Source organism: Myotis yumanensis, unplaced genomic scaffold (genome assembly GCF_028538775.1).
Source record: "Myotis yumanensis isolate MYYU_CA2020_CCGP unplaced genomic scaffold, mMyoYum1.0.hap1 SCAF_17, whole genome shotgun sequence".
NCBI classification, from domain to species: domain Eukaryota; kingdom Metazoa; phylum Chordata; class Mammalia; order Chiroptera; family Vespertilionidae; genus Myotis; species Myotis yumanensis.
This window is the reverse complement of record NW_027223768.1, coordinates 30,621,868-30,636,232: the sequence shown is the minus strand read 5'-3', so window position 1 is coordinate 30,636,232 and position 14,365 is coordinate 30,621,868. Positions and strand designations below refer to the sequence as shown.

General features: G+C 43.6%; 1 protein-coding gene across 2 annotated transcripts in view; it reads left to right on the top strand.

Moving 5' to 3' along the window:
- HSD11B1 (hydroxysteroid 11-beta dehydrogenase 1) overlaps window positions 1–14,365 on the top strand; it is a 28,712-nt gene continuing 14,347 nt past the window's right edge. Inside the window, exons 1-3 of one of the 2 annotated variants that reach the window (XM_070397449.1) lie at window positions 1–83; window positions 11,954–12,067; window positions 12,813–12,943. In XM_070397449.1, coding sequence (XP_070253550.1) covers window positions 11,980–12,067; window positions 12,813–12,943 — 219 coding nt within the window. In that variant the 5' untranslated portion in view covers window positions 1–83; window positions 11,954–11,979. Of the gene's footprint in view, window positions 84–11,931; window positions 12,068–12,812; window positions 12,944–14,365 lie in introns of both variants that reach the window. The other variant, XM_070397450.1, reaches the window with a different exon arrangement.

The following is a 14,365-nucleotide window of genomic DNA, read 5'->3' as shown; positions in this document are numbered from 1 at the left end:
GGCAGAGGAGGAGAGAGGGGAAGAAAAGCACAAGGAAAAAAGGAGATCCATAAAAAGAAGTAAAATTTGGTTGAAACCTCAAGGTAAGACTTTTTAAAATCCCATTATGTTTTATAGCATCACCATTGTGTCAGGGCCTAGTTCATAGTAAATACTCAGAAAACTACTATTGAAATAATGGAATAAATTAGAGGGCTGGGCTGAAGAGAGATTTCAGTGTCAAATGCTGGTCAAAGGGAAAAAAAGAAGAAGAAATGCCCAATGAGTTATGAAATAAATGTGTAGGAGGGAAGATGTAAGACAGATGGAACCAGACGCCTGTCACTGGCACTGAGAGCGTTCTGATCATCCTGGGACAGAAAGTTAAGATGGAATGAAAATGTTGCAAAAATAGTTTTTTTAAAATGTCTGCACGTTCTTTGAAATCCTACAAAGATTACAGGTCATAAGCATTTTTTTTAAAAAATTGGCTTTAACCCGATGACAGAGTACAAACATCAGGCAATCTCCTAGGAATTGCTAAAAGTGCTGGCAACTGCATCTTGCAGCCAATCATCAGCCAGTTGAACATTATTAATATGGAGATGGGGAGCTTTGAGAAAGGCTTGTTTTATTTCGAGAAGTCTTGTTCAATGGACCAAGGGAGGCCTACAGTTGTCAGTCACAGTTCTTCACGTGCTCTTCACCTGTTCCTTAGTCCCAGTCCTGCCTGGCTGCTCAGGATGCTAGGATACTGACCTTCTGAGCTTTGAAAGGGCCTGTGCAGAGCGAATTCAAAAGCACTTCTTTCAGGCCAGTTAGAGAAACGCTGACAGGAACAGGAAATGCCAGTCCCCACTCCCACCATTTACCCGAACCCTCACTTGCCATCAATAACAGTATCACCCAGAAGCTTGCGGTTTACTGATCCAGTCTTGGAGGGATTTAAACAGCGAGGCTCAGGCTTTGGAAAGCGTCTACAGACAGACGATGGCGATGTGTTTTCCCGACGGCTGGCTTTTAAGAGTCCTGCTCCCCCAACTTTTCCAACAGAGCTTAAGAATCCAGAGGGACACGCTGAAGTGCGCTTTTTAGTGCCAGTATTTCTCGTTAGGGTTGGTGTGAGTAAATCAGAGTCAGAAGCTGGAAGGAGGGTGGAGAGACAGAAGGATCTCACTTCTGCCTGCTTGCCAAGATGTAAAAGGAATTGCCTTTCCCTCCGTAGCATGATATGAAAATAGAATCCAAAAATCCAAGGTTGCTCTTTATATTATTTCAGTACAGCTCAAAGCTTCCTGCATCCAGTTTCTGAGCTGGAACAAATCTTAACGCTAATCTAATTTAATTCCTCTCATTTGCCAGGTGAGGGAATTAAAGCCCAGGCAAGGGCAGGGCCTCGTCGAAGGTCACACGTATGTCAGTGGTGGAGGGGAGTCTGGGACTCAATGCTCCTGGTCCCACCTAAACTTTACAGGAAAGATGCCCCAGACGCCCGAGAACTCATAAATACTGCATCTGCTGATTAAGTAAAATATTCTGTTAAAAAGTTGCTCAATTAATCCTGGCCTGGCCAAAATGGACAGAGAGAAAAGATTTGCCTAATAGTTAAGATTTTCCAGAATCTGTTTTGTAACAGTCAGGGGACTAGAGACCATGGAAGAAGGATTTAAGGCAGGTTTGTCCTAAGAGAACTAGAATATTTTACATTCCTACCATTAATCCAGGGTTACATATTTCATCTCTTTATATAATCGCGTGACGTCTCCATTTTACAAATAGTATTTTTTAATTTGCTCAGATTCACAGAGGGAATCACATATTCTGCAGCTCTCCTTAGTAGGCCCAGGATCACAATCCAGACTAACGTGGATACTTATAGTTCAGTGGCCACGCCCCCAAGTGCTCCAATTTCAGTCTACGTGAGGTTCCTCAGGCATGCCGAGCTATTTCAAGACCCCTTGCCTGAACACAGGGAGTTCCCTCTGCTTGGAATGCCCTTCCCCCAACTTCATCTCCATAACTTGTACTTATCCTTCAAAACTTAACTCCAGGGCCACCTCCTCCCAGAAGCCCTTCCCCCTCTCTGGGCTGATTTGGGTGGCCTGTTCTGTACTCCTCTAATAACTTCTCATCTGCAAAAGATGGTTAATGATATCCAACGTAAAAACGGTAACAAGAATGAAATGAGGTCATCGTCATGAAAATGGCTAGCACAAGGCAATATGTGCACCCTTATTACTGTATAGTATGTTATTAACTATCGTGACTTTTAATTTACTTGCCTGCCTGCCTTATGATTAACTACAACTTCCTTGAAGGAAGATAGCAAATATTGCTCAGCTTTTATATTCCTGGCACCTAGCATAGGTTAGATTATTTATTAGTGCTCAATAAATGTTTGGAAAGACTGGATGAATAAACAAATGAAATGTTTTTCCTCCTTTCCTTCCATTAAAATGACTTAATGTCTCATTTCCACACTCTTGACTCTTGGGTAACCTAGGGGAGGAGATAGAAGATGTCACAAGTTTCCCCTCATTTCAAGCCCGACAGTCTCCTCGAAAGAGCTATCTACCTAGGGTTAAACCTGGGAGTTGAAAAGCCATATTCATTTCTGCTTTCATACAAAATGCACTTATCACAGTAGAAGAATTGACATGCTATAAAACACAAGGTCAAACAGAACTGGAATGGAAACAATAGCGGATAAGAGATGTCGACACTCTTTTGCAAGAGGGAAAGTAAATGGACGAGTGATACGTGACTTAGCAAACTGGAGACCGCTGGAGGAAGCCCAACTGCCCATGGCAGGAAGCCAACAAGAAGTCACAGAGCCCAGGAGAGTCTCAGGAACCAGGGCATCGGATCTCAGAACAGAGGGACAGAGGGGCGAACAATAGGAGACACTCCAGATCCCCTCTCCTGCCCTCCAACTGAAGAAGGAAAGTCTATATTTTGGAGAAAATGGCCTAAGAGGCAGCGGGCTCAGCAGAGTGTGGGTTTAGGCATGGAGCTAGAAGCAGGATTAAAGACTCCATCCTGAAAGATGAGATTCCCCAGCTCCTCGTTCTGGCTCAGCTCCCGGAACACCAACAGCCGGGTTTATATCCCTCTCCAGCCCACACTAGGCAGAAAAACTAAGGATTCCTCTGTGTAGAAGATACTCAACCAAAGAGAAAACAACTAACGCACTGGTATTTGGGGTTCCCCAATGAAAATGGCCAGTACCCTCTGGATTATCCAACAGTAGAGCCAACAGCCAGCCCTGCCTTTCCATACAGCACCCCCAACAGCCAAGGAATGGACTCCAAGGATCATCAATCATGGAATAAAAGCCTCTGACATTGAAGATAAAAACTCCATAATAACCGAGAGAGCAGAAGAAATCGTTAATTCACAACAACATCGAAATTACCCCCTGAGATAAGGAAAAACAGGGCCTCCATGAGTGAAGACCAGGAAACCAGTGTTTTTAAAAAAGTAGTAGGGAACAAGAAAGAGCTTTTTAAAATAAATTTTAAAAAGTGCAACTAGAAATATAAATTTAAATGAAGCATTGCAAGATAAAATTGACAAAATCTCCTGGAAAGCAGGTCAAAAAGGAAAATAAATTTAAAAATAGGACAATAACAATAAGAAGCTTACATGGATTGCTCCAGGAGCGCTGACATCTTCTAATTATGAATTCCAAAAAGAGAGCACAGAGAAAACTGAGTAAAATACGTTAACCAAAAAACGAATGTCTCCAAAATTTCCCACAATGAAAGCTTTGCATTTCCCTATGGAAAGGCCCCAGTGTGTGCTCAACACAATGAATGAAAAAAAAAAAACTCTCCCCAAAGTACATCATTATAAATGCTAGAACCCCAGCAATAAAAGGATCCCAAAAGTTCTTGAAAGAGGAAAACCAGTTCACAAACCAAGGATCAGGAATCCAGGCAGCAATTGGGCTTTGCAGGGTCAACACCGGAAGCTGGAAACTGAAAGGCAATCCAGCAATGTCTTCCCCTTCCATGAGAAAATAATCTTCAACCTAGAAATCCCTACCCAGCCAAACCATGAATCAAGGCGAGGGTGAAATCAGGACAAGCAGGCAGAGCTGTCACCCTGGGGTTTATGCGGCTGTGATCTGATGGATGGGTGCCCATGTGAAAATGTTAAATGTAAAATAGCACTCCTGCATCCTAGGTCTCAAAGAATTTCCTTACCACTTAGGGAAAGTTACCCGGGAGAGAAGTCGGAGTTCTCATGTGGATGGCAAAGAAATGTCCCAGCGACCACCAGCCTATCAAGCTTCTAGTGCAAATGGGCACAGCAGGATTGAGAGCTCCAAGAGGGATATATGAGGGGGAAAATATCAGATTATCCAATTAATTTAACCAATTTATTTTTCTACCTCTTGTCAGAGGATTTGGAGAACTGAGCAAGCAAACAAACAAAAGTGTGATTGTACACTCTGGTAAAGAGGGAGGGTGGGAAGAAAAAAAGAAAAGAAATGGAATCACCGTACATTACATTGCTGAGCTGTAAACAATTAGTCATAATAATATGAACACTGACTTGATTTAATTAAAATGATGAAAGAATAGTACTAGGAGTCTAGAAGAAAGGAAATGAGTTTCTACATGTGTTGTTAAAAAAAGCAAAATCCTAATATTTCTTAGTAGAAAAATCAATAAATAATTTCTCAAATTGCATAATCAAAGAACAGTAGTAAAAAGCATATTGTTTTAAAATATGTGGTTAATTCTCAGAGGGAAAAAATAAGATTTAAAAAAGGGGTTGTCATCATGGATGGAACTGGAGAGCATTATGCTAAGTGAAACAAGCCAGTCAATGAAGGAAAAATACCACATGATCTCACTCATTCATGGATAATAAAGACCTTTACAAACTTTTGAACAATAATAGATACAGAGGCAGAGCTGCCTCAAACTGATTGTCAAACTGCAGTGGGAAGGCCAGAGAGAGTTGGGGGGCAGGAGGGAGGGGAGTAAGAGTTCAACCGAAGGACTTGTATGCATGCATATAAGCATAACTAATGGACATAAGACACTGGGGGGTAAGGGAGGGTAGGGGTTTGTCAAGGGCGGGGGGGAGAAAAAGGACACTTATGTAATACCCTTTGTAATACTTTAAGCGAAAAATAAAAAAATTAAAAAAAAAATAAAAAAATAAAAATAAAAAAAAAATAAAAAAGGGGTTGCCAATGTGGCTCAGCTGGTTGGGCATCATCCACTGCACCAGGAGGTTGCCAGTTCGATTCCAGGTCTAGGGCACATGCCTAGGTTTCAGGCTCGATCCCCGGTAGGGGGCATGCAGGAGGCAGCTAATTGATGTTGCGCTCTCACATCCATGTGTTTCTCTCTTTCTCTCTCCCCCTCTCTCCCCCTCTTCCTTCCCCTCTCTCTAAGTCAATAAGCCATTCTTTAAAAAACAGAAAGGAAGGGCTCTGAAATGAAGGTAGGGCATGGAGATATGAGGAGTAAGGATTCCTGTTATTCATAAGCCTTTTGTGCCATGTAACTTTTTAAATGCTCTTCATGTATTATATTGACATAGAAATTATTCCTAGAAATTGATATAGACATTTTTTTGAGAGAAAGTTCAATCATAATGGCGTACTCCCATGGATTACATTCAATCCACCCATCAACATGTTGATGCCTGGAGCCCTTAAATTAAGTCTCAAAAAAGCTACAATTAAGGTACTTACCTAATTACCCAGAGCAGTTTATCAGACTGTCTGTCCACAGTTTGCTTCACAATCGCCTGGGGAGCTTTGTAAAAATACAGATTCCTGGGTCCCACCGTTGATGGGTCTGGTTCAACAGGTCCCGGTGGGGTCTGGGAATCTACCCTTAGTTCCCCCCATGACTCAGTGGCACTGCAAGGTTTGGGAACCACTGGACTAGAGCAGAAATTGTCAGTGTGCCTACGGAGGGGGGAGGAAGGGGCTCTGCGATTTGGGTGTGTAACTGTTGCTGTGTACATGTCAGTGTACTGTAAGTCTAGCTTTCCCCCTTCCTCTCTCTTTCATCCTCTTTTATCTGAATTTGACTCTGAAGTCCCTCTGGACTGCTGAACACATTGCCAGAAAGTTCCCCACCCTAGTGATTTTTTTAACCCCTGCAGTCTGAGCTTTCTCTCCCAACCCTGGGGCTCCCTCTGCTGGCAGAAACTCAACATCCTAAACCTAGACCATGCTCCTTCGGTTCCTAATTAGGTCATTTTTCTGGGCTGTTTCCACGCCCTCAAAGGTCATGACCCCTCCCATCAGACAGGAAATGGAAAATTCAACCAACCAGGGTTGAATTTTCCTTGCCTTACAGGTGTGAATTGCATTTTAAGATCAGAAGGGAGCATGACGAGGCGCAAACAGGAGTGAGAGGTACATACTGCAGTCAACCTGGTCAGGAAAGCATTGTGTTTTGGGTTTATTTTTCATTCATAGCACCTGACACGTAGTAGGCACTAAAAAAATGTCAGCAGATGCAGTCTCCACTCAGCCATGTGCCCTTGTCCTCCTTTCCTACCCAGAGTCCTTTGAGAGGCTGTCTGTGGCCAGGCTCCTGAGCTCCACGGTGGGGAAGGTAAATGGGCGGTCTCGCCTCTGCTCTCAGTAGCCACGGTCAAGGATGTTCTGTCCACACCTGAGGCACAGCTTCTCCGTGTTCCCAAAGCTCTGTGCCACGTCTAAGAATCTCAGATAAACCATAAGATACCCAGTTAAATCTGAATTTCAGATAAATAATAAAAATGTGTTAGCATAAGTATATCCCCTGCAATAGTTGAGATTACAGGTACCCTAAGAGTGTATTCATTGTTTACCTGCAAAGCACATGTAACTGGGTGTCCGGTACTTCCATCTGCTAAATCTGCTAAGTCTGGCAGCCCAGTTTCCCACCTGGAAGTGGTTCCCTCCAGTGCTAGTCCCTGGCACCCTAAGAAAGCCACCCAGCTGAGGCTGCTGTGCCACCTCGCTGTGCTCCCTGAAAGCCGGGCGGAGCAACCAGGGAACAATGCTGAGAAGTGGTTTTTGCTGGAGTCAGTCCTCTCAGCTGTGTGGGACTCGCCCTCTGCTCCCTTGTGTACCAATGCTTCACCCAAGTCCTCAGGCAGTGGCTTCTTCAGTTACTGTGTGGGCTCTGCCCTCCATGCTCTGATGCTGGTGCATAGGAGTGAGGCCAGATGAAAAAAAAAACCGAAAAACCCGCTAGGACATGTTCTGAGCTGCCTCCACTCCACCCGCACTGACGGGCCGGGATCCACGCTGGTTCCAGGCCTCATTAGGATACTGGCTCTTCCCCAAGAGGCTCCTAGCTCTCCCAGCCACAGGCGGTCTGCCCCACCAGCGCCCCTGCCACAGACCACAAATGACAGGAGGGGACAGGACAGCGCACACAGGGCACTCTTAGTTCATTGTTCCACACCGCAGCTTCCATCCATTCGGTGGAAACTATGAGTAAATCTGTCCATTAGGAGGAGGGTCATGCAGAGAGTTGCTGAATGATAACTTCTTCCCCTGGGGAGAGAGAGGAAAGGGAGGAGGGGGAGGAGAGGAGTCCCTGTTATTAGAAGAAACCATAGTCGTGTCCATCGCTGGGAACAAATTTCAGTGGCCATGGCACAGATTTACAAATTCCTCCAAAATCAGCCCTAGGGAACTGGCCTGGGGTGGCGGGGTGGAGAGAAGGGGAATTCTAATGTCATGCCAAGATCCTTTCCTGTCTCAACAGGTGCATGTTATTCTCCCAGGGAAGGCAGCACCTCCCAACAGGGAGCGTTCACCCACCACGTACTCTGGGTCTGCCCGCTATTCCCCTGGCAGGATTCATTTTTTTAAAAAGAGACCACTTTCTTAGCAAAGCTGCTGAACGGCCCTGAAAAGCACAGTAGCGGCTTGGGCCTCAGAAATGACAGGAACTCCTCTCGAGATCCGCATGTCAGGCCATATGTATGCAAATTTCCCTCTGGCTGTTCCTTCTCACATGTTTGCCTTCTCCTAGTAGTCCTCCCAGGCCTGGCCCATCCCCCAGAGTCCCTTTCCCTTCAAGCCCTGTGCTCCTCTCACCTTGTTGCTTTTTCTGGACCCCCTTCAGTTGGCAGGGAATGAAAGCCTGGCTGGCCTCCCACCTGCACCTCCAGCTGAGGGGAACCCATTCTCTAGGTTTCTGAAAACTGCCAGGTTGTGTTCATGATATTTCACGGAAAGCCTGTCTGAAATGTAGATAGTCAATGCATTGCAAAGAAGGGGTGGCACGCAGAATGATGGCTCTACTCTTAATTTTTTGAGGAGTCTCCATACTGTTTTCTTTAAATATATGCTAGAGGCCCGATGCATGAAATTTGTGCAAGTGTAGGCCTTCCTTCCCCTGCTGCCGGCTCCGGCTTCCCTCTGGCACCCAGGATCTGGGCTTCCCTTGAAGCCCCAGCTTCATCCAGAAGGTCGTCCAGAAGGACGTCCAGCCTAATTAGCATATTATGCTTTTATTATATATGTATAATTGATTTCAGAGAGGAAGATCGAGGGAGAGAGATAGAAACATCAATGATGAGAGAGAATCATTGATTGGCTGCCTCCTGCACACCCCACACTGGGAATTGAGCCCACAGCCCGGGCATGTGCCCTGACCTGGAACTGAACCATGACCTCCTGGTTCATAGGTCTACACTCAACCACTGAACCAAGCTGGCCAGGCCATACTGGTTTCCACAGTGGCTGCACTTAGTTTCCCACCAGCAGTATCTGAGGTTCCCTTTCTTGCACACCCTCTCCAACACTTGTTATTTCTTATATTTTTTTATAATGGCCATTCTAACAGGTGGGTCCCAGAAGGGAAAGTGGGGAGGGGAGGGAGCAGTGGGTAATGGGGGTCAAATATATGCTAATGGAAGGAAATTAGACTTCAGGTAGTGAGCACACCGTAGAGTACACAGATGTCATATTATAACGTTGTACACCTGAATATTCTATAATGCTATTAACCAATGTTACCCATTTTGAAATTTAATTTTTCAAAATGGGAGGCAGCACAGAGGAGTGGCGTGCACAGCTAGCTTTGGTGCTGTGGCAGTGAAAGCAACTTTACTTGCTTGGGGAAAATTTGACTCGAAAGAAATGCGAGGTGAAACCATTGTTTCCTTTCATATTTTTTTAAATTGGTGAGAAGCTCTAGAAGAGGACTAGGGAGTGGGGCTGATCGGGTGTGACCAGAACACAGAATCCCAGGGATTTCCCTGCTTTTTAACTCAGTCCAGGAAGCCAGGCCTCTTCTCGTTGCTGAGGAAACTCAGAAACACTAAAACAGCAAAGATGGAAACGATGTGGTCCCTGTCCTCCAGGAGTTTATAAGCAAATGAAACAACCAGGCATATAAATATGGACATACAGTGATCTGCGTTTATTACATAATATGGCCAAAATGTGCTACCCCTGGGTCCCTGAGACCCCACTGGGGGTCTAAAAGATCAAAACTGTTTTCATAATCATACTAAGAGATTATAGGACTTTTTTCCCCACATATGCACATTTCTTTGTGATCCTCAATAGTTGTTAAGCTTGTAAAGGGATCCTGAGACTAAACATTTTAAGAACTGCTAAGAATATATACCATTATGCATTGTCCTCATTTCTCATTAATGCACTTTACTGACTAAAAATTATTTCATCTAATTCCATGAATGTTACTTTGTTAGGTGCTTTCTCTGCCCTTGTTTTCTGGCTTGATAGCTATTAGGTCATCAAGTTATTCATCTGTGTGTGGTGAGTTAACGTCTGTGTTTATTTGTCTTTTGAGGCAGCACAAGGTTGGACTTTATTTTTTAATTCAGCCAACAATCAACTATAGTCAATGCATTAGTTTTACATTCTATCGCCCTGCTGTTTATCCTACTCATTGTTATTTTTTATGTCTTTAAATTATCTTTTCAGTAGTGAATTTTAATTTTTTTTATTTTTTTGTCAGACAATAAACTTTCCTAGTCTGTCCATCTTTCCATCCTTTCAGCATCATCATATTTTCAAGCAATTGTTTCTTCCTATAATTTTATTATTAATAGTACAGTATTAAGAAAATAAACTTAAATTTCCTTTGCTGTAGAGATGAAAATGGATCTAGTCTGTAACATACCTTGGTAGCATAAAGTCAGTTGTAAAATTATGCATATAACTCTTACAGTTCTGACAGTAGGTAATATAATTTTCTACTTGAATTTTCCTTTTTATTTTTTTCTATTTTGTCCTCCATGGACCTTGAGCTCTATCTAGCCCTTAACTATTCTCAAATTTTCATTGTTTTCTGGAAGTAAACTTTACAGCTGTGGGTCTCTGTTGACACATTATTTCATCTCCTTTGGGTCTTCAATTCTTTTCTCTTACTCTGAAGTGAAAGTTCAGGGAGCGTTTCCAGATCCTGTACTTGGTGTCATAACTCGATTTGTCTTAATATTGTGAGAACCCCCCAACCCCTACCCTCAACCCATATTCCTTGTCCAAAACCCCATACCCGTTCTTACCGTCACATGTAAATGGTTTTCTCAGTTCTATTGGTAACTTTGCAGAATTCCGAATTTGCTCTGTGATGGGGTAATTTTTATGGTTTGGTTAGTTGGTTTTAAGTTGAAAAACTTAACAATAATATATCGTCAATTCATTCTTTAAGAATTGCTCCTTAATGAATTCTTACTATAGACATACCAGCGTGGTTATTTCTATAATTCTATGATAAATTCTAAATTACTAAGGGCTTCTCCTCTATGGTCCTTGTATTGTTCCAGATCAGTTTTCAGCTGGCTGTGGGATTTTCAGGCCAGTGTTGCCTCGAAGGTGCTCGCTGCTTGTTCTCCTGCACCAGGCCTTCTCTTGCAGCAACTTCTCCATGGTTCTCCCTCCTCAATAGCATTTATAAGACCCAGTTTAATAGCTTTGTACCGTTTTTTTATTTTTGGCACTCATTATTCCTTCTTTATTTGCTATTAAAGTCTTAAGTGTACATTCCGTTGTACTTTCCTGAGAGCTGTTTGTTGTTCTTGTTAATCCTCACCCAAGGATATTTTTCCATTGGTTTTTTTGTTTGTTTGTTTTTGGGTTTTGGTGTGTGTTTTTTTGTGTGTTTTTTTAGAGAGAGAGAATGGAGGGAGAGAGACAGAGAGAGAGAGAGAGAGAGAGAGAAACATTGATGTGAGAGAGACACATGGATTGGTTGCCTTCCACACAGGGATCAAGCCTGCAACTGAGGTGTAGTGCCCTGGACCAGAATCAAGCCCAGGACCCTTCAAGTCCATGGGCCAATGCTCTATCCACTGAGCCAAATCGGCTAGAGCTTTCCTGAGAGTCTTGCCATCTGGGTTCTGGCTGGCTTGCATTCCCTTTTGATGTTGTAATACATGGTCACTGAACTTGTGTGAGGTTTATCGGGCTTGCTTATTTTCCAAGAACATATTTTGCACATATTTTCTTAAGAAGCTTATTTTTCTGTATTGGGCTATTATTTTTAATAGCTTCTGACTAGGAGGTGGAACTGAGAGTGAGATTTGACTTGAACTTGGCTCTCTTGGCTATTACTCACATTTCCCCGGAAGCCGCACACATATAAACATGCTCCGAAACGGGGGTTTGCCATGCACTTGTGTAAAGTCGTCGATTGCTAGTGTAAATGTTGTTCAGAGGAAGATGGACTCAGGGCAGTGATTCTGGGAATCCAGTCCTGTACAGTCATGAACTTGGCGATCTGTAAAGTCTCTTCTTGCTCAATGCATTGGAATAAATATCGTTCATTGTGAAATCTACCATGCAGGCTGCCAAGATGAGTGCGATCTCACCCATAGCCAATCGCGCTGCTCTGACAGGGAAATTGGCTAGCACTGTCTGAGACTACTCCAGCCTCCCCGGGCCTGATGTCACAATTCAGAGGCTGCTGCCTGCCTGGAAGGCTGTAAAAAGTGGTGTAGATTCTCTCTGTGTGTCCTACAGGGCTCCTCGTGCCAGATCCCTGTCCGATGGCTTGTATGAAAAACTATCTCCTACCCATTCTGGGGATCTTCTTGGCCTACTACTACTATTCCGCGGATGAGGAATTCAAACCAGGTAAGTACCAGTGTGTCTAATTTTGAAGAGATAGATAAAAAGAAAAAAACGGGTAGCTGCAGTGCCGGAGAATCATGATGATTTCCTGACCTCCAAAGTTGTAGAAAGACAAGAGACCCTGAGGTGGGAGAGGATTTCTGTGTCCTCCTGCCACAGGGATGGGTAACAGGAGTGTGGGTAAGGGAAATCACATAGCCAAGAGCAAATGGTCCGTGTGGCACTTGGCCCCCTTAATGAAAAGCAATTTCAGATCCCCTAAAAAATAAGGGTAACTCCAAAATTCACAGCTCAGCCAGATATTGGAGCTCTGTGGAAGGACTGATAAGTGGGAGGCAGGAAAGTAGTCTGGAGTTGATGACTAACTAGAAGTGAGGGAAAATCCCTGGGATCTCTGTTTTGATTACTTTTTGCATTTTTTTTTCAATTGAGCAAAACTGGCTGAGTCCAGAAACACCTGGAACTCTAGTGTTCCAGCTGAAACTTCTGTCCAAGGAGGGTTGTTTTGTCTTGTTGTTGATTTTTAGGAGAAACAGTAGGTAGACTTGGTTCTGAGCAACCAAGCCAAACCACCATTTCAGAGCATATTTATGAAAGACTTGAACTTTCCTCCACTGATGTATGCAAATAAGTTGATCTGGACGTATAACCGTGAGGCATTGAGATAAGGCTGCCCCTGTCCAGAGCAGGAGGAGGAATGTTGCTGCCAAGTTGGGTTTACTCCTCACTTCCTTTTGGGGTTTCCCAGAGATGCTCCAAGGAAAGAAAGTGATTGTCACAGGGGCCAGCAAGGGGATTGGAAAAGAGATGGCCTATCATCTGGCGAAGATGGGAGCCCACGTGATGGTGACAGCGAGGTCAGAAGAAGCTCTAAAGAAGGTGAGGGTGCCCTAGCTGGTTTGGCTCAATGGATAGAGCGTCTGCCTGTGGACTGAGGGGTCCTGGGTTCGATTCCAGCCAAGGGCACATGCCTGGGTTTTGGGCTCAACCCCCAGTGGGGGGCGTGTAGGAGGCAGCCAATCAATGATTCTCTCTCATCATTGATGTTTCTCTCTCCCCCTCTCCTTTCCTCTCTAAAATCAATAAAATATATGTTTTTTAAAAAGAAGGTGAGGGTTCTGTGCCCGCAAACACATACATGCTCACATGCCCAGATGTATTTTTATATAATATACTTACATATACATGCCAATGTAAAGAGACTGGCACATCCATACACAGATGCATACACACACATGCGCAGGCACACACACATACAGGCTCAAACACCCATAATAATATGAAAATATGCATTTCAGTGTTCATTCCCATACATATAGAGAGAGAGAGACACAAAGTTCTTGGGTTATATAGACTCATAGACATGCTTCTGCACACACAGTTATACACAAAGTCACAGATATATAAATATGTACTCAGGTATCAAAATTCCAGTATCTACACATGAATTAATATTCTTGTACCCATGCAAACTTTCACACACATGCCCTCTTATATGCTCAGACTCACAAACCCAAGGATATAAAACATTCACAAACCTAGGGCTACCCACATGGAAACTAGTATCATTCAAAAACATCTATTCACAAAGACTCACATACACAAATCATGGACTTGAACCCAAGCACAGTGATGACTTACCCATTTACACCCTACCTGAAATACTGCCAGAAAAGTATTTCATACCGAGGACAAAGATTATGTCGGGTTGCATTTAGCAACACACACACACACACACACACACACACACGTTCACTAAATTCACGTTCATGCACATAAAGCCGCTAACATTTCTTATCAAACCAGTGCTGTGAACAACTTCTCATCTAAATCCCCATTACCTCAGAGACTGTCCCCAAAGGTCTGTAGCCAATACTGTAACAGTAGGAATTGTACCCCAGCCCGCCATTCTTTTGACATTGTGTCTGTAAAGCTGACTCTAAGATGTAGCTTATAGATAAACAGCATGTTTGTATGAGAATCCTAGGAACTAACTTCAGAAGATATAGACTCCAGCCTTCAGTCACCCTGGTTCCAGGAGATTTGCTAACCTTCAACCATAGAACCAAGATGACAAGAAAAAAGCGAGATGACACCATCACTTAACCAGTTTTAAGATCCTTATCAGAATAGACTGTGCTGGACTGCACATAGAGAACTCTTCAACCCCTTTGCCCTTGATTTATTTGTTCTGCTTTGCCTCTCCCTCCTTATAAAAATCTCTGTTTGGCCCCGCCAGATGGCTGGCTCAGTAGTTGAGCATTGACCTATGAACCAGGAGGTCATGGTTTGATTCCTGGT